The 26,193-nt window shown below is 37.2% G+C and overlaps 2 protein-coding genes across 2 annotated transcripts; both read left to right on the top strand.

Moving 5' to 3' along the window:
* The first annotated feature begins 10,501 nt into the window (after nt 1-10,501).
* LOC141559968 (olfactory receptor 2D2-like) lies at nt 10,502-11,443 on the top strand. The gene has a single exon (XM_074297621.1). It carries the CDS (start codon nt 10,502-10,504, stop codon nt 11,441-11,443), a length of 942 nt encoding a protein of 313 aa, XP_074153722.1.
* Nucleotides 11,444-22,583: 11,140 nt separating this feature from the next.
* Nucleotides 22,584-23,522, top strand: LOC141559967 (olfactory receptor 2A12-like). The gene has a single exon (XM_074297620.1). It carries the CDS (start codon nt 22,584-22,586, stop codon nt 23,520-23,522), a length of 939 nt encoding a protein of 312 aa, XP_074153721.1.
* Nucleotides 23,523-26,193: the final 2,671 nt, after the last annotated feature.

Below are 26,193 nucleotides of genomic sequence, written 5' to 3'. Positions count from 1 at the left end.
CTGATACCTAAACCAGGTCGATCGAAAACTGAGAAAGAAAATTATAGACCAATTTCCTTAATGAATATTGATGCTAAAATCTTAAATAAGATATTAGCAAAAAGACTTCAGAAAATCATCCCCAGGATAATACACTATGATCAAGTAGGATTTATACCAGGAATGCAGGGCTGGTTTACTATTAGGAAAACTATTAGTATAATTGACCATATTAATAATAAAATTAATAAAAACCATATGATCATCTCAATAGATGCAGAAAAGGCATTTGACAAAATCCAACATCCATTCCTACTAAAAACTTTTGAGAGTATAGGAATAAATGGACTATTCCTTAGAATAATAAGGAGCATATATTTAAAACCTTCAGTAAACATCATATGTAATGGTGATAAACTAGAACTTTTCCCTGTAAGATCAGGAGTGAAACAAGGTTGCTCACTATCACCATTACTATTCAATACAGTACTAGAAACGCTAGCCTCATCAATAAGAGCAGAGAAAGAGATTCAAGGAATTAGAGTAGGAAATCAAACTATCACTTTTTGCAGATGACATGATGGTGTACTTAGAGAACCCTAAAGACTCTGCTAAAAAGCTATTAGAAATAATTCAGAATTTTAGCAAAGTGGCAGGATACAAAATAAATCCACATAAATCCTCAGCATTTTTATACATTACCAACATAATCCAACAGCAAAGATACAAAGAGAAATTCCATTCCAAACAAATGTGGAGAGTATAAAGTATTTGGGAATCCATCTACCAAACAATAGTCAGGAATTATATGAGCAAAATTATGAAACACTTGCCACAAAAATAAAGTCAGATTTAAATAATTGGAAAGACATTCAGTGCTCTTGGATAGGCTGAGCGAATATAATAAAGATGACAATACTCCCCAAACTAATCTATTTATTTAGTGCTATACCAATCAGACTCCCAAGAAACTATTTTAATGACCTAGAAAAAATAACAACAAAATTCATATGGAAGAATAAAAGGTCGAGAATTGCAAGGGAACTAATGAAAAAAAAGTCAGATGAAGGTGGTCTAGGTGTACCTGATCTAAAGCTATATTATATAGCAGCAGTCACCAAAACCATTTGGTATTGGCTAAGAAATAGACCAGTCGATCAGTGGAACAGATTAGATACAAAGGACAAAAAAGGGTACAACTATAGCAATCTAGTTTTTGACAAGCCCAAAGATACCAACATTAGGGATAAAAATTCATTATTTGGAAAAAACTGTTGGGAAAACTGGAAATTAGTAGGGCAGAAATTAGATATGGATCCACACTTAACACCATATACCAAGATAAGATCAAAATGGGTCCATGATTTAGTCATAAAGAATGAGATCATAAATAGATTAGAGGAACAGAGAATAGTCTACCTCTCAGACCTATGGAGGAGGAAGGAATTTATGACCAGAGGAGAACTAGAGATCATTATTGATCACAAAATAGAAGATTTTGATTACATCAAACTAAAAAGTTTCTGTACAAACAATACTAATGCTAACAAGATTAGAAGGGAAGTAACAAATTGGGAAAATATTTTTACAGTTAAAGGTTCTGATAAAGGTCTCATTTCCAAAATATATAGAGAACTGACCCTAATTTGTAAGAAATCAAACCATTCTCCAATTGATAAATGGTCAAAGGATATGAACAGACAATTCTCGGATGATGAAATTGAAATTATATCCACTCATATGAAAGAGTGTTCCAAATCACTACTAATCAGAGAAATGCAAATTAAGACAACTCTGAGATACCACTACACACCTGTCAGATTGGCTAAGATGACAAGAACAAATAATGATGAATGTTGGAGGGGCTCTGGGAAAACTGGGACACTGATACATTGTTGGTGGAGTTGTGAAAGAATCCAGCCATTCTGGAGAGCAATTTGGAGCTGTGCCCCAAAAATTATCAAACTGTGCATACCCTTTGACCCAGCATTGCTGCTATTGGGCTTATATCCCAAAGAAATACTAAAGAGCAGAAAGGGACCTGTATGTGCCAAAATGTTTGTGGCAGCTCTTTTTGTTGTAGCTAGAAACTGGAAGTTGAATGGATGCCCATCAATTGGAGAATGGTTGGGTAAATGATGATATATGAAGGTTATGGAATAGTATTGCTCTGTAAGAAATGACCAGCAGGAGGAATACAGAGAGGCTTGGAGAGACTTACATCAACTGATGCTGAGTGAAATGAGCAGAACCAGAAGATCGCTGTACACTTCAATTCTGTATGAAGAGGATTCTGATGGAAGTGGATATCTTCAACATAAAGAAGATCCAACTCACTTCCAGTTGATCAATGATGGACAGAAATAACTACATCCAGAGAAGGAACACTGGGAAGTGAATGTAAATTGTTAGCACTACTGTCTATCTACCCAGGTTACTTATACCTTCGGAATCTAATACGTAATGTGCAACAAGAAAGTGGTATTTACATACATGTATTGTATCTAGGTTATATTGTAACACATATAAAATGTATGGGATTGCCTGTCATCGGGAAGAGGGAGTGGAGGGAGGGGGGGATAATTTGGAAAAATGAATACAAGGAATAATATTATAAAAAAATTACTCATGCATATATACTGTGGAAAAAATTCTAAATAAAAAAAAAAGAAATAAGGGGGCAGGGATGGGTGGAGGGGGAAGCAAAGGGTGGGAGAAAAAGACAACGGAAGGATCTATGAGTGAGGAAAGGTTAAATAATAGCAAAGCAAGTTAAGAAACAATTAAAGGAAAGAGTTAGCAGGGATAGGAAAGAGATGTGTGTGGGTTGGGAGAAGGTGCTATGTATGTGTATGTGTGCATATCTCTACATCTATATAGCTACATATAAATATATCCTTATTTAACTATAACCTGCTTAGGACAGGTGAGGAGTTGTGAAAGGGGGAAAAAAAGGATTTAAAAGGTGCATAGAAGAGAACAAAATAACAACATACAAAAAAGAAAAGAAAAGATGGGCAGTTATAAACACAATTGCTTCTACTATTACATATCCTTTCTTGAACTGATAATTTATTGTTATATATTTTGAATTCACTCCTAATGTTCTTTTGAGCACATGACAATGTTCTGTTTTGTCTTGTCTTGTATGTTTTATTTTCCTTTCCTGTTTTTATTTTTTATTCTCTTTTTAAATAAAATAACATTTTAAAATGTTAAAAAAGGAATATTAACTGTATATTTTCCCTCCATCCTATTTTCTTGTGATTACCCTATTCTCTTTCTCTCTATTTTGATTCTTGACATTGCATCCCTTAATATATCCTCCTTTTTATGATGATTGTTGTATTTATTTTCCCCTTCTCCTCCTATTTCAGATAGATTCTCTATCTGAATTTGTGTGGATATATGTTTCATTCTTTAAACCAGTTTTGACAAGAGTGAGAGTCAGTCATTTTCAGCCAAGCCACTTATTTCCCCTTTACTTTATCAGTTCTTCCTTTCATGACTCTTTTATGTAATGTTTCTGTGTGTTTTCATTTTGGGGGTTCTTTCGGCAGATGATTGATGGAGTCTTTAGATTTCTATCCTATTTTATCAGGGAAGTTTTCTTTGATAATTTATTGAAATATGATGTGTAGGGTCTTTTTTGATCATTGCTTTTAGGTAATCAAATGATTATAAAATTATCTCTCCTTATCTGTTTTCCTGATCCATTGTATTTCCAATGATATAATTCACATTTTCTTCTCTGTTTCATTCTTTTCACTTTTGTTGTTTATTGATATCTCATGTAGTTGTTAGCTTTCCATTATCCAATATTAATTTTTAGGTATTTAGCTCATTTTAATTCATTGAGTACTTATACATATTTTTTCATTTTGCTACACCTTGCTCACTCATTCTCCAGTTGATAGGCATCCTATCACTTTCCTAATTTTTGCCACCACAAAAAGTTGCTATAAATATTTTTGTGCACATAGATCCTTTTCCCTTTCTTATGATCTTCTAGAGATCAGACTTGGTAGTGTTACTGATGGATCAAAGGATATGCACAGTTTGATTGCCCTTTGGATATTATTCCAAATTTTCCATTAGAATGGTTGGATCAGTTCACAATTCCACCAACAGTGCATTGGTGTTCCAATTTTCCCACATTTTCTCTGTCATTTATCATTCTCCTGTTCTGTCATATTAGCCATTCTGATAGGTGTGAGGTAGTATGTCAGAGTTTTTTTATTTCCATTTCCCTAATCAAAAGCTATTTAAAGCATTTCTTCATATGACATATATATATATACATATATATCCAATACTTCCTGTTCATATCCTTTGATCAGTTATAATTTGGAAATTGTTTCTATTTTTGTAAATTTAACTTAGTATTCTTTAAATTTTAAATAAGGTTTTTAAAATAAAAATAAATGATGGCTGTAAAGATTATTCCTCAGTTTTCTGCTTTCCTTCTAATTATGATTACATTTATTTTGTCTGGAAAAAAATCTTTTTAATTGAATATAATCAAATTATCTACTTTACATTTTACAATGCTCTTTCTTGTTTGGTCATAAATTCTTCCCTTCTCCAGAGCTCTGACTGGTAAACTCATCCTTGCTCTCCTAATTTGCTTATGGATAATTCTTAATGTTTATATCAAGTACTCATTTTAATCCTATAGTGTGATATTGTTCTGTACCTAGTTCTGCCATATCATTTTCCAGTTTTCCCAGCAGTTTTTGTCAAATGGTGAGTTTTTATCCCAGAAGCTGAGGTAAGAATTTAGGGTTTATCATATACTAGGTTTTTATGGTCATTTCAATTGTGGTGAAGGGTAATTTACTGTTCCATCCTACAGATTAACCTGAAGGCAAGGATTAGGACACATGTGTAGGAAGGATCAGGTTTACATTTCATCTGTGGCAATACAGAATGAAATTAGGCCAGAGTTTCTTGGGTTTGCTTGTCCCATATGTGTTTCCTTCACATCACTATAGTTTCCCTAATTGAATTAAGCTGCTTACTTGAATATGACTTTAAAGTTAAATTAAATGAAATAATTTACTTGTTTTGGAAGGTACAGTAATTGCTTTTATGAAAGGGATAGAGTTTATGGATGATAAGCAATGACCAACAGATATTTTTAGATAAAGAATCTTATGCCAATGAGGGATATATGATTGATAGACAGTCAATAAACATTTATTAAGTGCCAACAGTATTCTATGTACCCCTTGATTACCTATCCAATGTTCTCATATGGAAAAGAATAAAAACCACAAATCTATATAAAACAGTCATTCAGGGTATCTGTTGTTTGGAGTCTGAATTAACCAATCCATTAGTGACCCTGATGATAGATATTTCATAGGCATGAAAAGAGCAATAGTGGCCTGATAAACCATTTGGTTTCTCCAACTGGGTTTGTTCAATATCTCTTAAGTCAAACCACAGATGGTCCCTACATGGACCATGCATAGGGACAACTCTGATGAAGTCTGAACCTGAAACATTCATGTTCCTACTGATAGCAGTTCCTTTGATATTTCTGTCCATCTCTCCTACTGGTCTCCCCTTTCTAATTTCTCGGACCATAACCTTCCTGTCTGCCTTCTCTGTCTGCTCCCTGACCAACACGCCTGAGCTATCCTTTTTTCCTACTTTTTCAGTCCATTTTCCTACCTTTTTTCTCTTTCCCTTCCCTTCATGGGCAGTAGGAGGATGAGAGTTGAAGAAGGCATTAGACCTGAGAGAATTTGAATAAAGATTTCAATAATTTACATTTATATATTTTCCCTTTTCTTTCTCTTCCTCCCTGTGTAGTATTCTTGGGTTTGGTTTTCTTCAGGGTCTCTGGGGCAGCCTTCTTTTCAGTTCAGTAATCACCACAAGAGTAGCCAGTAATTAAAGTCCAAATTCTTTATTATCTCCTTCCTGGGGCTGGCAGCTTTCTTAGAGGCCTTCTGGAGTCTTGGTTTCAGTGGAAAAACTAAGGAAGAGAGTTTGTCACCAAGGTGGTGTGAGATGAGATGAATGAATCTGAGTCCAAGGGCTTTTGCTTCAGCCTCCAGTCTGCTTGTCTTCTCTGGCTCTCTATCTATACAAACCTGGCTGAGGCTCCCAGCTTATATTCTGTATACTGAGTATAAACCAATCATTATATCACCAGGAAACAATTATTTGTTATAAGATTAAATCAATCATACTGAACTTAGAGAGAACTATTAAGCACCCTGCTAAACTAGATAACCATTGTCTCATCAGTTCCACTGAATTAGCACCTTGTAAGAATCCTTGTTTCAAGTTCAGAGTTCTGGCCCATAACATCGATGCTCATATCCCAAATGAGTATGTGATAATGAGAAAGCTCTTTCCCTTTCTCTTTCTTCCACTTATATTATTTATTTCTACAAACTTCTGATAATAAGAATTCCCAGGAAACTTATTCTTGGTATATTGTCTAGGGATGAAGTTAAGTAGGATAGGAGGAGGCAGCTCATCCTTGGAGGAGCTGGAGGAGGCAGGTGCTTCTCTCTCTGGTTTCTCCTGGGAGAACTTGCTATCATGTAGCAAGTTATTATAAATCACAAATTATGTATCATAAAAACCCTAGTTGATTGGGCAATGGGGATAGAGTCTCTCCTGTCACCAGTGAACTAAGAGGCCTTCTCTTTAAACATTGTTTCACTCTTTGTCAGAAGTTGCCCATCATCTCTACTCTGACAGAAAGTCTTCTCTCTGAAAGAAACAGCAGGGGCCAGTGACACTGCGTGAGATTGTAGAGGAAGAAAAATTGGGAAAATAAGCCCATGAATACCCTGGTGTCCAGAGCTTTCCTGGTGGTCTGTTGGAATGGCCTGGAATCTCCTGGCCTTGCTGATGACATAGATCCTTTGTCTGGTCCCCCCTCAATCTTCTTAAAGAAACTAGTGACCTACCCACTAAAGGTCTTCCTGTTTCACCTTCCAGAAGGGTGAGGAAATGGTTCTATTCAGGAGGGATGGTTTTATTAGGGGAAAAGAAGCAAGAGAAAGAAGAAAATGCAGAGAACCATAGGAAAGGGGATTTGGAGAGCATCAGGGGTCAAGCTGCAGAAGTGATAGAGAGGCTAACAAAAGCTTCATCATGATGATGGAGGAAATGTGAAAGCAGAGAGGAAAACTATCACTTATCTACCCCCTTCCTTTCCCTATCCCCATCTATCCCACTTCTCTCTCCTCTCCTTTATTTTCATACATTTTTCTTCTCCTCCACATTTCTTCTCCTTCCCAGTCATTCCCACTATGCCTGGCCTTATGCTCACCAACTCCTAGCCAAAGTGTTCTTTCCTTGGGGTCATCAGGTCTTTGGAAAGATTTAGGGAAGCAGTGAACTTGGATGAGGGAAAAGTATATCATTGCTTTTATCAACCTTTCACTTTACTTTGTGAGCCTGTGTAGTTTTTTATGTCTTGAAAACATGATTTTGAGGAGTCTGTAGACTTTACCAGACTTCCATAATAGTGTAAGACACAAAAAAGTTAAGAAACTTGGCCTAAACTCTTGCTTTAAATCCCCAACTTTTAATCCCCTTCATCCTAACATTTTCTTTATTTCTATGCCCTGGTGTTGGAAAATCAGATATTTAAATATTCAGAGATTATTACCTCCTTTTCAGACAGGGAAACTGAGCTGCAAAAAGCTCAATTGGAAGGCCTGAGGTCACCCTAGTAGCAAATAGCTGAACTAAAATTTTAAATAAGGTTCTCATTATGATTGTACCATAGAGAGAATTTAAGATAAAATCTCATGTACTTCATCATCATTTCTTCTCTTTGTTTCCTAGTTTTTCCCCTATCTTTCTGACCATGCTTTCTTTAACCTTCACTTAATATGCTAATCCCCTAAAGCCATAGTTTCTATTCTGTTCTCTCCAGGTATTCTCTTGCTCTCTACCTTCATTGACTTCATCTACAAATATAACTAAGACTTTGACTCTCAAATTTTTATCTAGAGCCCTGATTATACTTTCTCAGTTTCTATAGATTTCTGCCACACTATCTCCCTTAGAGGGATATCCTGACAATAACTTAGGTCAGTATGTCCAAAACAGAACACCCTTCCCTCTGCAATCCATCAATGAGCTTCTCTTTTGGACTTCCCCATTTCTGTTGGTTGACACTACTATGTTCTTCCCAGTCAACAAGGCTCAAGATGCCACATTATCTCCAATTGGGTAATGTATGCAATTCATTCTCCAAAACTTGTGATATCACACAAATCAAAAGTCAGTTGCTGCTGTTGCATATTCTTTTTTTTTGCCCTAGCAACCTAGTCAGTAGATAAGTTCTGCTGATTTTACTTTTAAAATGACTCTAAGGTCCATCCTTTCCCCTTTACCCATATAGACAAGTAGTCAATTGCAAAGTTTCATCATGTCTCACCTGGACTCATTAACAGTTGCCTCATTCTTTTTCCTGCCTCCAATGTGAAATTTGCCCTAAAAATGCTGAGTAAAAAGTTCAATAGAGAAAGGTCTGAGTATATAACATATAGCAAATCTATATGTGTATATATATGTACATATATATGTATGTATATATATATATATATCTGTATATGTGTATGTGTGTGTGTATATATATATATATATATATATATATATATATATATATATGTAACTGAGCAGACAATTTCTTCTACTACAAAAATTATCCCTGAAGAGGTGTATCATCCTTGATAAATTTAAGTGTATTGACAACCTCTGGTCTTTTGCTTATTCTTCTTCCATTGCCTTAGTCTGCCCTCCTTCATACCTCCTCAACTATCCACATTCTATTTACCAAGAATCATGGCATATTAGGGATGAAAAAGATCTCAGCAACCATCTGATCTAAACCATACTTGAGAAGGAATCCTTATTATTCTATACATGATAAGTAGTCATGTAGTGTCAGTATGAAGATCTCTATACTGAGGAGTATGAGAAGCAGCTAATTCCAGAGATAGAGCATTTCCCTTTTAGATATGGAATCCTTTTCCTAAATATATGCTTAAATTTGCCTCTTTCCATCTTCTACCTGTTACTAAACTATGGAATCAAAATGACCAAATATAGTGGTTCAACCTTTCTAATAATAGTCAAATCGCTCTCCTGTACCCTCTGAATCTTACCCTTTGGAGACTGAATATTCCCAGTTCTCTCAATTTATCCACATACCTTTCAGATGATCTTCATATTTCTTAGATATCATTTTATCATTGTTTATCATTGTTTAAAAATTCAGAAAGGAGATGCAGGATTTCATCCATGGAGTCTTTTTCTCTACTTAGGCAGAATGAAACCCTGCAATGCTCTAATGAGCTTTTTCATGAATCACTGTGGTCTTTCTATTCTCCACTTTAATTTATCACAAAGGGGCTGGCTTTGATTTCAAGAATCGTCTGAGATTGAAATAGAAGTAGGCTTAAATCTTAGAACACTTCAGCAAATTACTAAAGTTCTCTGTGAGTTGGTTTCTTAAATGACATGGTGAATACTGAATAGTGGATTAGATAATCTCTCTCAATTCTGAAATTTTTATCATCCTAAATTCTCCCAGACTTGGCAGGAATTTCCTAGAATCCTTCAAGAGAGAATTGGAAACCTCCCCCCTTGCATAAAAAAATAAGTGGTGTGCTTGGTAATTTTGTTTCTTCCTGGAATTTTATGGTTTGATGTTCAGAGAAACAAATACCACAACCTCCCTCTTTCTGAAGAGCATAATAACCCTCTTCCCATGTGATGCTGAGACTTTGTATGGGATAGAGAAATTATAGCAAGCAAGAATTGATGTGGGAAAAGATCTAGAGGTCTTATTGGTTGCAGAGTCAATATTAATAATAAATAATATATAGTAGACAAAAAATCATAAGGTTTTAGACTATATTAAGATGGAAATAATTTCCAGGATAAAGAAATGGTTATTTTATTTGTCCTCTAATGGTGGAACTTAAGGGAATTTGTAGGAATTACAGAGTATATTTTAGTTTGGTATATGAAATATCTTGCTCTTAGTTGAAACTAACTAAAAAGAGAAATGATTACTACTAGTGTTCTCTCAGCAATAGCTATGTTTTTCTTGTTGGGGGATATTCTAGAGGAAGAATGAGAGCTGCATTTTCTTCTAAGATCCTGTAGGAATCAAGGGATACCCTTAGTGGAAGTTGTGGGACACATGGAGAGAATAAACAAGCAACCTCAGCTCTTGTCCTATCTCTTCTCCTGAACAGGTTTCTAATCTTGAGCAAGTCATCTATCTGATTTGGCCCTTGATTGCCTCATATGTAAAAGGACCATTTGGGTCAGATCATCTTTAAAGATCCCCAAAGCTCTAAAATTCCATAATGTTAAGTTGTCATCAAACCTCCCAGTGAAGGACTTTTTAACATGGATTCTTCAACTGAGAAACTCAGAGAGCCCTAGGTTTCTCTGTCCTTATCCAATCCTAAGGTCCCTAGACTCCATCATTTCCTCTTTTTCCTTTTCCCAGGACCCTACTGTCTCAATGTTTCCTGCTTCAAACCACAGTTCTGTTACTGAATTTGTCCTGCTTGGCTTCTCCAGTGACCCTACCACAAATAGGATCCTTTTCATCATCTTCCTCCTTCTCTACCTCTGCTCAGTCCTTGGCAATGGACTCATCATTATTCTGATCTACCTGGATTCTCATCTCCACACACCTATGTACTTTTTCCTCAGCATCCTCTCCTTCCTGGACATGGGCTATGTCACTACCACAATGCCTCAGATGTTGGTACACCTACTTTCCAGTTCTAAGCACATCTCCTTTGCAGGTTGTTGGGTGCAAATGTATGTATTTGGTGCTCTTGGTCTCACTGAGTGCATCTTCTTTGTGGTCATGGCCTATGACCGTTACGTAGCCATCTGCTTTCCCCTGCGTTACATGCTCATTCTCAACTGGGACCTGTGTGTGCGGTTAGTGGTAGGGACCTGGGCTTCTGGCTTTTTCTTTTCCCTAGTTCACACCATTTTTACCATGAACCTTCCCTTCTGTGGTCCTAATATTGTCAACCATTACTTCTGTGAGGGTCCCTCAGTTCGGAGCCTGTCCTGTATGGACACACATCTTATTGAGATGGTAGATTTTGTCATGAGCATCTTCATGGTTTTAGTGCCTGTGTCCCTCATCTTGGCCTCCTATGTCCGCATCACCATGGCCATCCTGAAGATCAAATCCACCCAAGGAAGGTACAAAGCTTTCTCCACTTGTGCTTCACATCTAATTGTGGTCACTCTGTTTTATGGACCTGCCATCTACATCTATATGAGGCCCAACTCCAGCTATTCACCAGAGAGAGACAAACAGATCTCACTTTTCTACAATACGTTCACCGCCCTGCTCAATCCTGTGGTCTACAGCCTTAGGAATAAGGACATAAAGGCAGCATTCATAAAAGTAGTAATGAGGAACAGAGTAGTCTGGTGAGTCGAGTCTTAGAGTATTGTTTATTTATTTATTTATTTATTTAGAGAATGAGTTTCCTGGGGCAGCTAGGTGGCGCAGTGGATAGAGCACCAGCCTTGAATTCAGGAGGATCCGAGTTCAAATTTGATCTCAGACACTTAACACTTCACAGCTGTGTGACCCTGGGCAAGTCACTTAACCTCAGCCTCAGAAACAACAACAACAACAACAAAAAACAAAAAAAAAACAAACATAAGGAGAATGAATTTCCTTATCTCACCCAGCCAGAATTACAACCACCTACAATACCAAACCTACTGCTAATCACTAACCCACTCCTTTTCCAACTGGGCCAATTTGCCCATCCTTAGGCAGTCTGGTTTCCCCATCCATTTGCCTGCTCAGCCCCTGTTCCTGAGGGGCTCACTCTATTGTTGCTACATCTAATGTATCCACCCAATTAGCTTTAGTCATTTCATACTTTAGGATTCCTGAACTTATTTGATCCTCCAGCCTTAGCCTGTCTTCATAACAAAATTTAATTATGTGCTTCTATCCTGAGCAAGCCAGATTGATCCATTTTTATTGGTCTTGGGACCTTGGCTTGTGACCTAAAATAGACCTATATTACCATCTACCTTCAAAGGTTAAGTAGAACAAATCTGACTTCAGCTTAATCCTCATCATTCTCTTTACATTGATGGTATAGGTCTAGTTCTAGATTCTGAATCTCTTCTCACACCCATGGCTTAAACTCACAGAAGTCCCCCTCATCTATATATTGGGGAGGATAACATTTGCCAATAGCTCCCTCACAGGGTTATTGTAGGGAAAGTACTTTTAATTCTTTAAAGTGCCACATGGGAGTTAGTATAATTATCCAGTAGTGATAGTACACAGTAAAATGGAAGGAGTCATTCATAAAGTATCTGGTGTCCTTAGTACATACCTTCCCCTATTGGAGCTTATTGGAGACACAAACTAGTATAGGCCAGGAAGTAATCCTTGCCCACAGCAGAAGGAGAAAGAAAATGTACTTGGGGAAACAACTAGAAACCTTACAAATGTAGCTCCTTATCAGGGGCTGATGGGCAATTCAGTCTTTTCCACCTGGAAGGAGGGACTGGAATAGGAGAACACAGGAGAAACACAGAGGGAACATTGGAACCTTATGTCAGGATGCACCCAGGAAGGCAAAGAAGGATGGTGTTGCCTTCAACTGAATATAATCATGAACAATTAGACCCTTGCCTGCTTCACAGATACACCTAAGGACTTACCTGCCTGGAGAGAATTGGCATCAGCCTTGTAGAGGATGAATCTGATTCTCTATACTTCCTCTTTCACTGCTTATGGCATTATGGAAAAATGGGATCTGGCACCTTTACATTTAGTTACTTGATCTGTGTACTTTTATAATGTGTTCCATCTCTACATAAAAACAAATTAATTTTCATTTCACTTTGGGTGAGTTTTGCTGTAAATGAGTTTGGGAGTCTAGCGTTTAAGGTGGGGAGAAAGAAAGCAAACCTTTGGACTATAGCCTTAACTTTAACCATGACCTTATATTGAAGTTCCTTGTGCCTGTCTCTGTCTTTCTCTCTCTCTCTCAATTTTTCCCTTTTAATAGCTCTTTTAACTTCTTTCTCCCCCTTTCTCTTTTTCTCCTGCTCTTTCTTCACTCCAAATATTTTGTATCTGTCTTTGTCTCTGAACATCTCTAACCTTTTTTTCTTTCTTTCTCAGACTCTCTCAATCTCTCTTTCCCCCCTTTCTCTCTTTCTCTTTCTTTTTTCTCATCTCTGTTCCTTTCTGTCTTTCTCCATCTTGCTTTCTCTGTCTCATTCTCTATTTCTTTGTCTCTATTTTCTTTCTGTTGAGCTCTGTTTCCCTCTTTTTCTCTCTCTGTCTCTGTCAGACAACCCCACACAGGGACATACACACAAACATTACACACACACTCCCCAAAAGAGAACCAGGTGCATTTTTTTTCCTTTTCAACTCATAGAAGGTGAGAAAAGACCCAAATTCCAGTGACCTAGAACACGTAGGGATTGCTTCATGATGGGAATTGTGTTGTAGCTAATCTTGGAATGTGTTTGTAACAGTGGATGAAAAAAAGAGGGAATTCTGGAAGTAGAAGGAAGTAAAGAAACAAGCAAATTTCTGCTTCTTGATATTCATGTGATTTTGCTTAATGACTTGCTCATTTCTGAGATTTATTTTCTTCTTCTCTAAATTAAGGAGGTTGAATAGATTATTTCAAAAATCTTTTCTAGCTTTAAAGTCCAAAGTTTTCTGATTCATAGTCAATGAGATAAAAGTTATACCATGTAAGTCCTAGAATGGAAGAGATGGAGATCGTTGCTCATAATTCATCAAACTTTTATTTGTAAAATACTTAGCACAGTGCCTGGCACCTAGTAGTATTATAGAAATGCTTATTCCCCTTTTCCTTCTCCATCCCTGCCCCTTCTTTTACCAATTGTGAAATAGGAAAGATATAAAGATGACTGAAATACTGCCTTTGCTTTCATGGATATTATTGTCAAAAAGGGGGCAGAAACTAGGCACACAAATGATCTAAGAAAGAAGGTGACTAGAGTCTTTGGTGAGACGCAAATTCAGCTTGATTTCAGTAGGTGTTAACTTCTTAGTATGTGTCTGTCAGTGTGCTAGGCAATAGACACAGAAAGACACTGAGATGGTTATATTCTAATTGAGAGAAATAACAAATATGGAAGATTGGTGACATTATAACTGAAGCTACAGGAGAGAATATTGAGATACACATCCCAGTAACAAAAACAGTATTAATTTGATTAAAGTTCCAGAAATGAAAGACTGGAAGATGATATTTCTGATGACAAAGCTCCTGGGAATAATGGAGCATTAGGGCAGAAATTACTGAGATGAAAGCTATGATTTCTAGAGAACTTAAGAGAATGTCTGTAAAGTGCAATACAAATATTTTTTCATTTTCTAATGGGAATCCAAAGTCCATTTTTCTTTCATTACCTTCTCACTAAACCCCACTCCTCCTGAATTCTTTTCAGAAGATCTTCAATCTTCCAGTCTTCCAACTTTGCAACCTGTGAGAAATTTATCCTTGATTTACTCCTTTACCTTCCTCCATATCCATTTAGTTTCCAGATCTTGACAATTCTGGCCTACCAATGTATGACCCACATATTCCTTTCTCTCTGCTCATGTTACTCTAGTGCAGGCCCTTATCTTCTCTTACCAATGCTTTCTAATGAGCATCCTTACTTCCAGTCTCTCAGTGCTCCAAAATACATCTTACCTGGTTCTCCTGACCAAAGACTTCTGAAAGCTGCATGAGGCTTGAAGGGATGCTTTGGAATGGTACCTATCCAAAATCTTTACTTGTGAGCCATCTAAGACATTTTTTATTATCAAACTAAACACAAGGACACATTAGCTCAAAGCAAAATCACTTGATGAAAAAGCATAATGAGCTAGAAAGAGAAACACCACATACACAAAAGAGGATACTTTTCTATAGATTGCTATGCTCTGAGTTGCATATTACATGTGACTTTTGTATTTTGTTTATAATATACACTTTGTATGTGCACTATATATTATATTATGACTAATAGGTTGGGTGTATTGCATGCAACCCTACTTTAGTTGCAATATGTTATGCACTTACCCATTTATTGCTTATTTTGGATAATTATTTAAAACTGTTATGTGTCAATTCATGAATATTGACGATGTACACCTATAAAGGGAACATATACATAGGGTGTGCTTTGCAGATTGTTTGTTAGGGGAATGTCACAAGGAATGCACGTTGTTTGGTTAAATCATGATTCAACATTGGTTCCCACATGCCACTTGTTGCTTTCTAAAGAGTTTTTTATTTCATCTGCTAATCTTTTGAGTCACTGGGCTTCTTCTGATTTTATCCTGCAAACTACCAATATAAACTTCTGGGCTACTTTATCCAATATAATGTGAATTACCAATTTTATCTGCTGGTCTACTTTATTGCAATGCCACATCTGTGGTTTTTTCTATATGTCAGTTCTTTGCCATATTGTCCCAGTTATTTGGTCTCTTCCATACGGGGAAAAGATTGCAGCTGTTGTGAGCCAACTCTTGCAGAAAAAGGTAGCTTTTTGTGAACCAGATATATAACTGGATACAACCAGCATAAAAAGTTGCTCAGTTCAAATCTATCTGCTACTATTTTGCTTTCCTTTTAACAGAAACTTCCCCAGGCCTGCTTGGTTGGGTTTATGGATTTTTTTCAGTTCCTACTACTTCCATAGTTGCTTTGTAGCATGCAGATTACACTGGCTACCTTGTAGACTTGGGTGAAGGTGATAACCTTTGCCATTCATTTCTATAACTATAACTGAATTACTTCTCTCCCTTGTTAATGTTCTCCCCTAGCAAACAAACAAAACGCTTTATTCTACAAAGCATACTCTATGCTTATTTTTCCTTTGTAGATGTATAACATAAATATTCATTGATGGACATATAACAGTCACAAGTAATTATCCAAAATAAGTAATAAATGGGTAAGTGCATAACATATCACATCTAAAGTAAGAGCTTCATGCAACACACCCATTTCATTAGTCACAGGGGAATATAATACACATAAAAAGTGAGTATCATAAACAAAGTACAACGATCACCTACAACTTGCAATTCATCCATGATATATAGGAAAGTGGATTGCTGTAGACTACATACATGTCACAAACAATATAGCATACACTGAACAAAGTAGATTATTAAAGACCATATACAGAAGCATAAGTAACTAATTGCATGTTAGATGTTGAAACTACCTACCAAATAAATATGACATATTCTGAACCAATTGGTACCATATGGCTACATGTGTAACTACCTCTCCTATAATAGCAATTAGTGAATAGTTATATAGAAACTTTATACTCCTGCTCTCATTAGGTCCCCACAGGACTCTATATAGGAGCTATAATTGTTTCCATTTCTAGCTCCCTTTTTTGGTGCCATCTTCTTCTAATAGATTGCAAGCTCCTTGAGGATAAAGGCTAACTTTCTTTTTATTCTTTGTATCCTCAATATGTAGCACTGTGCCTAGAACATAGTAGGTGCTTAATAAATGTATTTGACTACTGATTAAAATAGGAGAGCCCCAGATTTATCTTGTAGCTCCTGTGAGGGGAGGAGAGAGTAGGGATTGGTCTCATTTGACTTATATGATACTCAAAAGTTTTATTTACCATAGCACACAGTGTGGTCTAATGGGGTTTTCTTGGCAAAGATATTGGAGCATTTTCTCATTTCCTTCTGTAGTGGATTAAGGCAAACAGAGATTAAGTGACTTGCTATTTACATAGCACTTTAACATTTTAAAAATATGATTTCTTTTTCTTCTCATAACAACCCTGGGAGGTAATAGCAATTGTTATTCTCATTTGCCAGATGAAGAAACTGAGGCAGACAGAGGTAATATGACTTGCCCAAGATCACACAGCTAATAAATATTGGAATCAAGATTTGAATTCAAGTCTTCCAGACTTAATCAGCTGTCTACTCCTAGAGACACTTAGCTGGATTATCTCTCAAAAGACTTTAGGCTAAAGAGTATGATTATTTTAACAATGTGCAGAATGTGACTTCCCCAGGAGGAATGCATATGAAGGGTTTGAGTACCTAAGTATAGAGTTGGAAAGGAAAAGAAGGGCTTATCAGATCTCTATGGCCACATGTGAAACATCCTTCCAAGGATTTTGAAGACTGAGTTGTCTCCTCTTCTCCTACTGAGACTGGAAAGTAAGCACAGACTTAGCAATAATGCCTGCAACATTGGAGGCATTGCTCTCATCAATGCCTGGCTCACAGACTGTAGCTGCCCTTGCTTTGCCAGACTGTGGACAGACAGTGCATTCACAGACAATGCCTACTTTCTGGCCTCCACCTAAACATCTTATGTAGTGAGGAGTAAGTTACTCTCCCATCCTGTGGTTTAATCTCAAGGCAAGGAATAGGATATGGGGAGAGGGGAAAGAGAAAGAGAAGAGATTAGTTTCACAACATCTTTTCCATGGCAAGACTGAGGGAGAATAGAGGCTTGCTCAGGTCACAGTTGCTAGGATTGTTCGTTCCAGGTGCATTTCCTTCACATCACTATATTTTTCCTAATTTCGTGAAACTGCTTGCTTGAATATGACCTTAAGAGTAAATTAAATGAAATAATGTACTTGCTTTTGAAGGCAAAAGAATAATAGCCTTTGTGTAAGGACTCAAGTTTATGAAGGATAAGCGAGGATCAACAGATACTTCTAGATAAAAAGCCTTGTGTCAGAGAGGGATGTGTGATCATCAATCAGATAATGAATAAGCATTTATTAAGCACTAGGCACTATATGATTATCTTTTCCAGTCATAATATGGAAAGGAAAAAAATACAAACTCATATAAAAAGACTAGTCTCAGAGGAGGTTCTGAGAGAAGGAGATTTGGAGTTTATTCTCTACCTTCTGGAACTGGACATCAGACACAAGCTTAGTAGTAATGCCTGTACTGGAGTGAATGTGGGTGTGTGTTATTTGACAATGCCTGGCTCACAGATTCCAATAGGCTTTGCTTTGCCACACGGGCAGACCATGTTTTCACATCAAAATAGTTCCTCAATTCATCCAAGCTCTTGGCATTTTCTTTATCTTGTTCTTTATGGAGAGGAACAAATTATTGTTTCATCTTGTAGATTAATTCCAAGGCCAGGACTAGGACACACAGGTAGAAAGAAATTGGTTCCCAACATTCCTTCCCTGACAAGGCAGAGCAAGGATAAAGGATTTCTTTATACCACAACTGGTGAGGTTACTTGTTCTAGATATCTTTTCTTCACATCACTATCTTTTCCCTTCACATCACTATCTTTTCCCTAATTTAATTATACTTCTTACTTGAATATGAACTTAAGATTTAATTAAATGTAATGATTTAGCTGCTTTAGAATTCATAGAAATAGCTTTTGTGTAAGGGATAGTGAATAATAAGCAATGACCAAAAGATACTTCTAGATCAGTGAGGGATAGGTGATTAATTCAATGAACAATTCTTTAGTACCAGGCACTCTGTGTATACTTTCTCAAAATCCTGACAAAGAAAGGCAAAAAAATACAAATGCTTATAAAAGGACCATACCTGCTGTATGAAGTCTGAATTAGCTAATCCACTGCTGACACTGATGGTAGAGATTGCAGAAGCAGTAGAAGAGAAATTGATTTTTCCAAGTAGGCCTAGTTGACCTCTTTTAGGTCAAACCATAGATGACTCCCTACTTGGGTTATTCATAGGGACAACTCTGACAAAGACTAAGCCTGAATTGTCTGGGTTACTAGTATCCAGAACTTCCTTTGATATTTTGGCCCATCTCTCTTACTTGCTTCCCATTCCTAATTCCTCTGTCCCTAGCCTCTGCCTACCTCCTCTGCCTGCTCCTTGGAATATCCCTGCTGATCATTTCTTCTACCATCTTCCTGTCCATCACCCTCTTCCTTTCCTCTCTTTCCCTTCCCTTCCTGGGGAAAAAAAAGGATGGAGAGGAGAAGCTAAGAAAATTTGAATAAAGATTCCCATAATTCACATTTATATTTTATATAATATTTTATATTATATTTATATATTATGTTTTACATTTTTTAAATTTTGTTTTCTCTTCCTCCCAGCTTATATCCCAAACAAGTGTGAGATAATCAGAAAATTCTTCCCCTTTGTCTTTCCTCCTTCTATGTTATCAATTTCTATAAATTTCTGAGAATAGGAATTTCCAGGGAACCTATTCCTGGATAATCTCCTGGGGAGGAGGTAGGATGGGACAGGAGGAGGCAGATTCTCCTTGGAGCAGCTGGAGGAAGCAGGTGCTTCTTTCTCTGGTTTCCCCTGGGAGTATTTGCTATCATGTAACAAGTTATTATGAATTACAAATTATGTATCATAAAAACCCTAGTTGATTGGGCAATGGGGATATAGTTTCTCCTGTCATCGGCAGGGCTAGGGTATCCTCTCCTTAGACACAGCTCCACTCTTTGCCAAAAATTGTACATATTCTATACTGTGGCAGAAAGGATTCTTCTCTGTTACAGAAGCAACACTGGCTTGAGGCCAGGGCAGGGGACACTAAGTGGGATATTAGAAGAAGAAAAAGTGAGAAAATAAACCCATGAATACTCTGGTGTCCAGAGCTTACCTGGTACCCTTTTGGAGTGGCCTGGAATCCCCTGGCCTTGCTGGTGACCTAGATCTTTGGTCTGGTCTCCATTCAAACCTCTTCTCATAGAAACAATTGACCTATCCACTGGAGATCTTTGTGTTTCATTTTCCTGAAAGGTGAGGAGGCAATGATTCTGTCTGGGAGGGATGGTCTGGGCAGTGGAAAAGTAGCAAGGGAAAAGAAATGGAAAAAAAGAAAAGTCAGAGACTAAAGAACCAGAGGAAGTGCAATTTGAAGAGGTTCAACAGCAGATGTGAGGAGCAGGGTATTGTTTCCAAAGCACGTTTCAAAACTTGAGCCACCACACAAATGTCAGATTCTTTTGTGGTTGAATTGTCTTTTTCTGATTTATCCAACTAATCAATTGCTAAGCCTTGCTGATTTTAGTCCTAAAATACCTCTAGGGTCTATCATGTCCCTTTCACACACAGACACATAGTCTAATGAGATTTCCATCACCTCTCACCTGAGCTCACCAATAGCTTCCTCATTCTTCTCCATGGCTTGAAACTCTCCCATGTACAATTTGCCCTACAAATGCTGACTAAAATGTTCAACAAAGATCCAGTTTTAATCATATCACTTATCTATTCAGAAACCTTCAAAGATTAAGAAAAAAGCCTAAGCTTCTCATCCTAGCCAGGCCCAATCCAATCAGTTGAAAGTCAGAGTAAAAGTGTACCATCCTTGATAAAATCATGTACCTTGACAACCTTTGGTCTTTTGCTTATACCCTTACTATTGCCTAGACACTCCTCCTTCCCTCCTCCCATACTACCCAAATTCTATTCACCAAGAATCATAGCATATTAGGGCTGGAAAATATCTCAGCAACCATTTGATCCAAAACATACTTAGGCAGGAATCCTTATTATTTTATATATGAGAAATCATCATGTAGTCTCAGTATGAAGACCTCCAGCAATATGGAACCCACTACTCTGGAGATGGATCACTTCTCTTTCATGTAGGGAATCCTTTTCCTAAATGTAGGCTTAAATGTGCTTCTTTCCATCTTTCACCCATTACTCAACTCTGGGGCCAAAAGGACCAAGTCTAGTTGTTCTTCCAGGTGACAATCCTTCCAGTAGTGCTCAGACAGTTCTCCTATGCCTTCTGAAAACATTTTTTACAACTCCCACCTGAATTAGTGTCTCTTTCAGAGTATCTCCAACAAGAAAAATCTAGCCTTTACTCAAAGATTTCTACTTGTAGCCCTTTTCTTTTCTAATTAGCTCTCACAGCAAGTTTTTCTATATACTAAACTGAACTCTATTCTGTAATTTCCACCTACTCCCTTTATTTCCTCCTTCTTAGGACAGGTAAAATAAGCATTTCCTTATCCTGGATTATTCCCATCTTAATGTAGACTATGATAACATTATCATTTTTGTCTTTCAAATCCCAGTTTTGATTCATAATGACTCTTTAAACCCACTAAGACATCCAGATTTTTTTCCACATAAATTCCTGCTTGCCATAATTTCTTTCCTTTCATAATTTCAGCCTTTGCAGGCTGAACATTCCCAGTTCCCTCAACTTATTTTTCATATATTTCATATTTCAACTGATGTTCATATTTCTTAGATATCATTTAATTGGGAAGTGCTTCTTTATCATTGTTTCAGGAAGGAGTTGCATGATTTCATCCATGGAATGTCTCTTTGCACTCTATGCAGAGTGAAACCCTGCAGTTCTCTAATGAGCTTGTCCCTGAATTACTATGGTCCTCTTATTCTCCATTTTAATCTGTCTTAAAGGGGCTGCCTTTGATTTCAAGAGTTCTATGAAATAGAAATAGAAGAGCATTTAAATCTTAGAATACTTACATCCTATGTGATTTTCAGTAATTACTTAGCTTCCCTTACCTCAGTTTCTTAAGTAGCACTGAAGTATGGATTAGATAATCTCTTCCAACTCTGAAATTTACCATACTAAGGTTCTTCCAGATTTGGCAGGAATTTCCTGGAATCCTTCAAGAGAGAAATGGAGTCTCTACCTCCTAAAAAATTGATGTTCCTGAAAATTTTCTTTGTTCATAAAATTTTAGAATGTGTGGTATTAAGGAAACAAATAATACACACTCTGCATCCCCTGGGCATCTTAACAATGCTGTTTCTATGTGAAACTAAAAATTTGTATGGGATAAAGAAATTATGGCAAGCAGGAATTTATGTGGAAAAAAATCTGGATGTCTTAGTGGGTTTAAAGAGTCATTATGAATCAAAAATGGGATTTGAAAGACAAAAATGATAATGTTATCATAGTCTACATTAAGATGGGAATAATCTAGGATAAGGAAATGCTTATTTTGCCTGTCCTAAGAAGGAGGAAATAAAGGGAGTAGGTGGAAATTACAGAATAGAGTTCAGTTTAGTATATAGAAAAACTTGCAGTAAGAGCTAATTAGAAAAGGAAAAGGCTACAAGTAGTAATCTTTGAATAAAGGTTAGATTTTTCTTGTTGGGGATACTCTGAAAGAGATCCTTATTCAGGTGAGAGCTGTAGAAAATGTTTTCTGAGGTTTTTTCTTTGAAATCCTATAGGAATACAGGAATGCCCAAAGTGGAAGCAAGGGGGCACATGGAAGAAGTGAACAAGAGACTTCATCCCTTGTTCTGCCTCTTCTCCTGAATAGATGAGTAATCCTGAAAAAGTCATCTTCCTTTTTTTGTCCTTGATGGCCTCATTTGTAAAAGGAGGGTTTGGGCCAGATCATCTTTAAAGTTCCCTGAAGCTCTAAACTTCAGTGATACTAGGGTGGTACCAAAACTCTTAGGGAAGAACTGTTCAACATGAGGTCTTTGACTGAGGAACCCAAAGAACCCTGGGTTTCTCTGTCCTTGTTCAAAACTGAGCTCTCTAGACTCTATTTTCTCTTTCTCCTTTCCCCAGGATCCTATTGTCTCAATGTTCCCAACTTCAAACCACAGTTCTGTTACTGAATTTATCCTGGTTGGCTTCTCTAGTGACCCTACCTCAAATAGGATCCTTTTCATCATCTTCCTCCTTCTCTACCTCTGTTCTGTCCTTGGCAATGGACTCATCACCATTCTGATCTATCTGGATTCTCATCTCCACACCCCTATGTACTTTTTCCTCAGCATGCTCTCCTTACTGGACATGGGCTATATCACTACTACAGTGCCTCAGATGTTGGTACACCTGCTTTCCAGTTCAAAACTCATCTCCTTTGCAGGTTGCTGGCTGCAGATGTATGTATTTGGGGCTCTCGGTCTCACTGAGGCCATCTTATTTGTGGTCATGGCCTATGACCGTTATGTAGCCATCTGCTTCCCACTGCGCTATATGCTCATTCTCAACTGGAACCTGTGTGTGAGGTTGGTGGCAGGGACCTGGGCTTCTGGTTTCTTCTTCTCCCTCATTCATACTGTTTTTACTATGAGGCTTCCCTTCTGTGGTCCTAATATTGTGAACCACTACCTTTGTGAGGGTCCCTCAGTCCGGAGCCTGGCCTGCATGGACACACACCTTATTGAGATGGTAGACTTTGTTATGAGCATCTTCATGGTGTTAGGTCCTGTGACACTTATCCTGGCCTCCTATATTCGCATTACCATGGCCATTCTCAAGATCAAATCCACCCAAGGAAGGTATAAAGCTTTCTCCACTTGTGCTTCACATCTAATTGTGGTCATTCTGTTTTATGCACCTGGCATATACATCTATATGAGGCCCAACTCCAGCTACTCTCCAGAAAGAGACAAACAGATCTCACTTTTCTATAACGTATTCACTGCTCTGCTTAATCCTATGGTCTACAGCCTTAGGAATAAGGACATAAAAGCAGCATTCATCAAGGTAGTTGTGCAAAACAGGGTAAGCTGATGAGTAGAGAGTCTTGGAATGGACTATTCTTTCCTTTTTTTCCTCTTTTTGAGAGTGAGTTTTTCTATTTCTCTTAGCTTGGAGCTGTAGTCACTACCTGTAGTCCCAATCCCACTGCTAATCAATTCCTTTTGACCAATTCCATTTTGCCTACATATAGGCAGCCTGATTTCCCCATCCTTTTCCCACTCTTCCCCTGTTCCTGAGGGGCTCACCTTATTGTTGCTGCTCCTATTATATCTACCCAATTGGCTTTAGCTATATCATACCTTACAACTCCTGAACTAATTTGATCTACCAGCTTTAACCTTTCCTAATAGAGAAGATTGTAGGCAAGGGCTATCCACTCCTACAGGGCTTGGGACCCTGACCTGTAATTTTCAACAGAGTTATAATATTACCTACTTTTAAGCATTAATTATAACAAACCTGACATTATCATAATTCTCCTCATCCTCATTACCAGGAGCATCATGAATGGAGACATTCTAATCTTATATTCTTATCAGACTCATAGCTTAAACTCACAGAGCTCCTCCTCATCTATAAATTGGATAGGGGGATATTTATCCATGTCTCTTTCACAGAGTTATTGTAAGGAAAGTACTTTTCAATCCTTAATGTGCCATATACATCTGACTTATTATAATAATTATCTAGTACTGATGGCACACAGTTACATGGAAGGAATCACTCATATTTATAGAGTCCTTATTGCATATAGGGGGAAACTAACTAGTGAAAGCCATGAAGTAATCATTGTCTACAACAGAAGGGGAAAGAAAACTTACTTGAAGGAAACAACTAGAAACTTACAAGTGTAGCCCCTTATTAATAAAGGGCTGATGAGAAATGCAGTTTTTCCATCTGGAAGCAGGGACTAGAAGAGCACAATGAATAGAAGTCCTGGAACATTGGAATCTCAGGACAAGATACTGACAAAAAGGCAAGGGAAGGATGGTGCTTCCTTGAACTAAATATAATCATGAGTAATCAGACCTTCATCAGGCTTACGGATACACCTATAGACTGACCTGTTTGAAGAGAACTGGCTTAATTTATCCAGTTTGCACTTCTTACTTTACTGCTTCATAGCACCCTAGAAAAATTGGTTCTGGTATCCATGTTTATTTGATGTATGTACTTTCTAATGGGTTCCATCTCTACATAAAAAGAAGCTCATTTCCATTGTCCTTTGGTTGTGTTCTAAATGAGTATACCACAGGGGAGGCAGGGTGAGAGAGGAAAAAAACAAATCTCCAAATAAATGGTTCCAATTTTAACTATGATGTAATATTGAAGTTCTTTCTCTCTCTTTCCTTTTGTATGTGTGTGTGTGTTTCTCTGTGCAACCCTGTCTCTCTCTGTCTTTCTGTCTGCCTCTCAATCTATCTCTTTCAATACCTTTTCAAAATTTTCTCTCCCACTTCTATCTTTTTTTCTTTCACTCTCCATCAATCCTCCACCCCATCTATCTCTTTCTCTTTTGTCTGGCTGTTGCCTATCTTAGACAATCTTCTGAAAATCTTTCTCTCTTTTCTCTCTGTCTCTCAATTTTTCTTTCCCCTTTCTCTCTCTCTTTGTGTGTCTCTCACTCTGTGTATATGTTTCTCTTTCTCTCTCCGTCTCTTTGTTTCTGCCTCTGTCTGTCTCTGTCTCTGTCTCTTTCACATACATACACAGATAAACACACACACACACACACACACACACACACACACACACACACACACACCATGCACTAGTGCAAAATTAAAAAAAAAAAAAGAACCTGGTGCTTTTTCTAACACTCATAATTCATGACCATTGTAGAAGGTGAAGAGGGATCACATTCCAATGGCCTGGAAAAGCTGGGGATAGTTTCATGATTGGAGTAGGATTTTTAGTTGACCTTTGAATGTATTTGTATTAGTGAATGAAAAAGGGAGGGAATTCTGGAGGTAGAGAAGGGAAAAAGAAGACATAGGCATTAAATAAATTATTAGCTGCAGCAACTTAATACCAGGATAATACACTATAACCAGGTAGGATTTATACTAGGAATGCAGGGCTGGTTCAATATCAGGAAAACTGTCAGCATAATTGTCCATGTCAATAGTAAAACTTACAGAAATAATATGATTATCTCAATAGATACAGAAAAAAATTTGAAAAAACACAACACCCATTCATAATAATAGTAAAAAAACTAGATAGATTAGGAAAAAATGGAATTTTTCTTAAAATGGTAAGCAGCATTTATTTAAAAGCACCAGCTAGCATTATATCTAAAGGAGATAAGCTGGAAACATTCTCAATAAGATCAGGGGTGAAACTGTTATCATTGCTATTATTCAATATAGTGCTGAAATGTTAGCCTTAGCAATAAGTGAAGAAAAAGATATTGAAAGAATTAGAATGTACAATGAAGGGGAAAATTATTACTCTTTGCAAGATGAAATTATGGCATATTAAAAGAATCATAGAGAAACAACTAAAAACTACTAGAAACAATCAACAACATTAACAAAGTTGGAGGATATAAAACAAATCCACACAAACTATTGGCATTTCTATATATTACCAACAAAGCTTAGTGGCATGTAATAGAAAGGAAAATCCTATTTAAAAAAACACTGCAAACAATATAAAATATCTAGGTGTTGACATGTCTAGAAAAAAGTCAGGGATT

Source organism: Sminthopsis crassicaudata, chromosome 3 (assembly GCF_048593235.1).
Source record: "Sminthopsis crassicaudata isolate SCR6 chromosome 3, ASM4859323v1, whole genome shotgun sequence".
Taxonomy (NCBI): Eukaryota; Metazoa; Chordata; class Mammalia; order Dasyuromorphia; family Dasyuridae; genus Sminthopsis; species Sminthopsis crassicaudata.
Note: the sequence above shows the minus strand (reverse complement) of the source record. Positions and strands in the feature narration are given on the sequence as shown.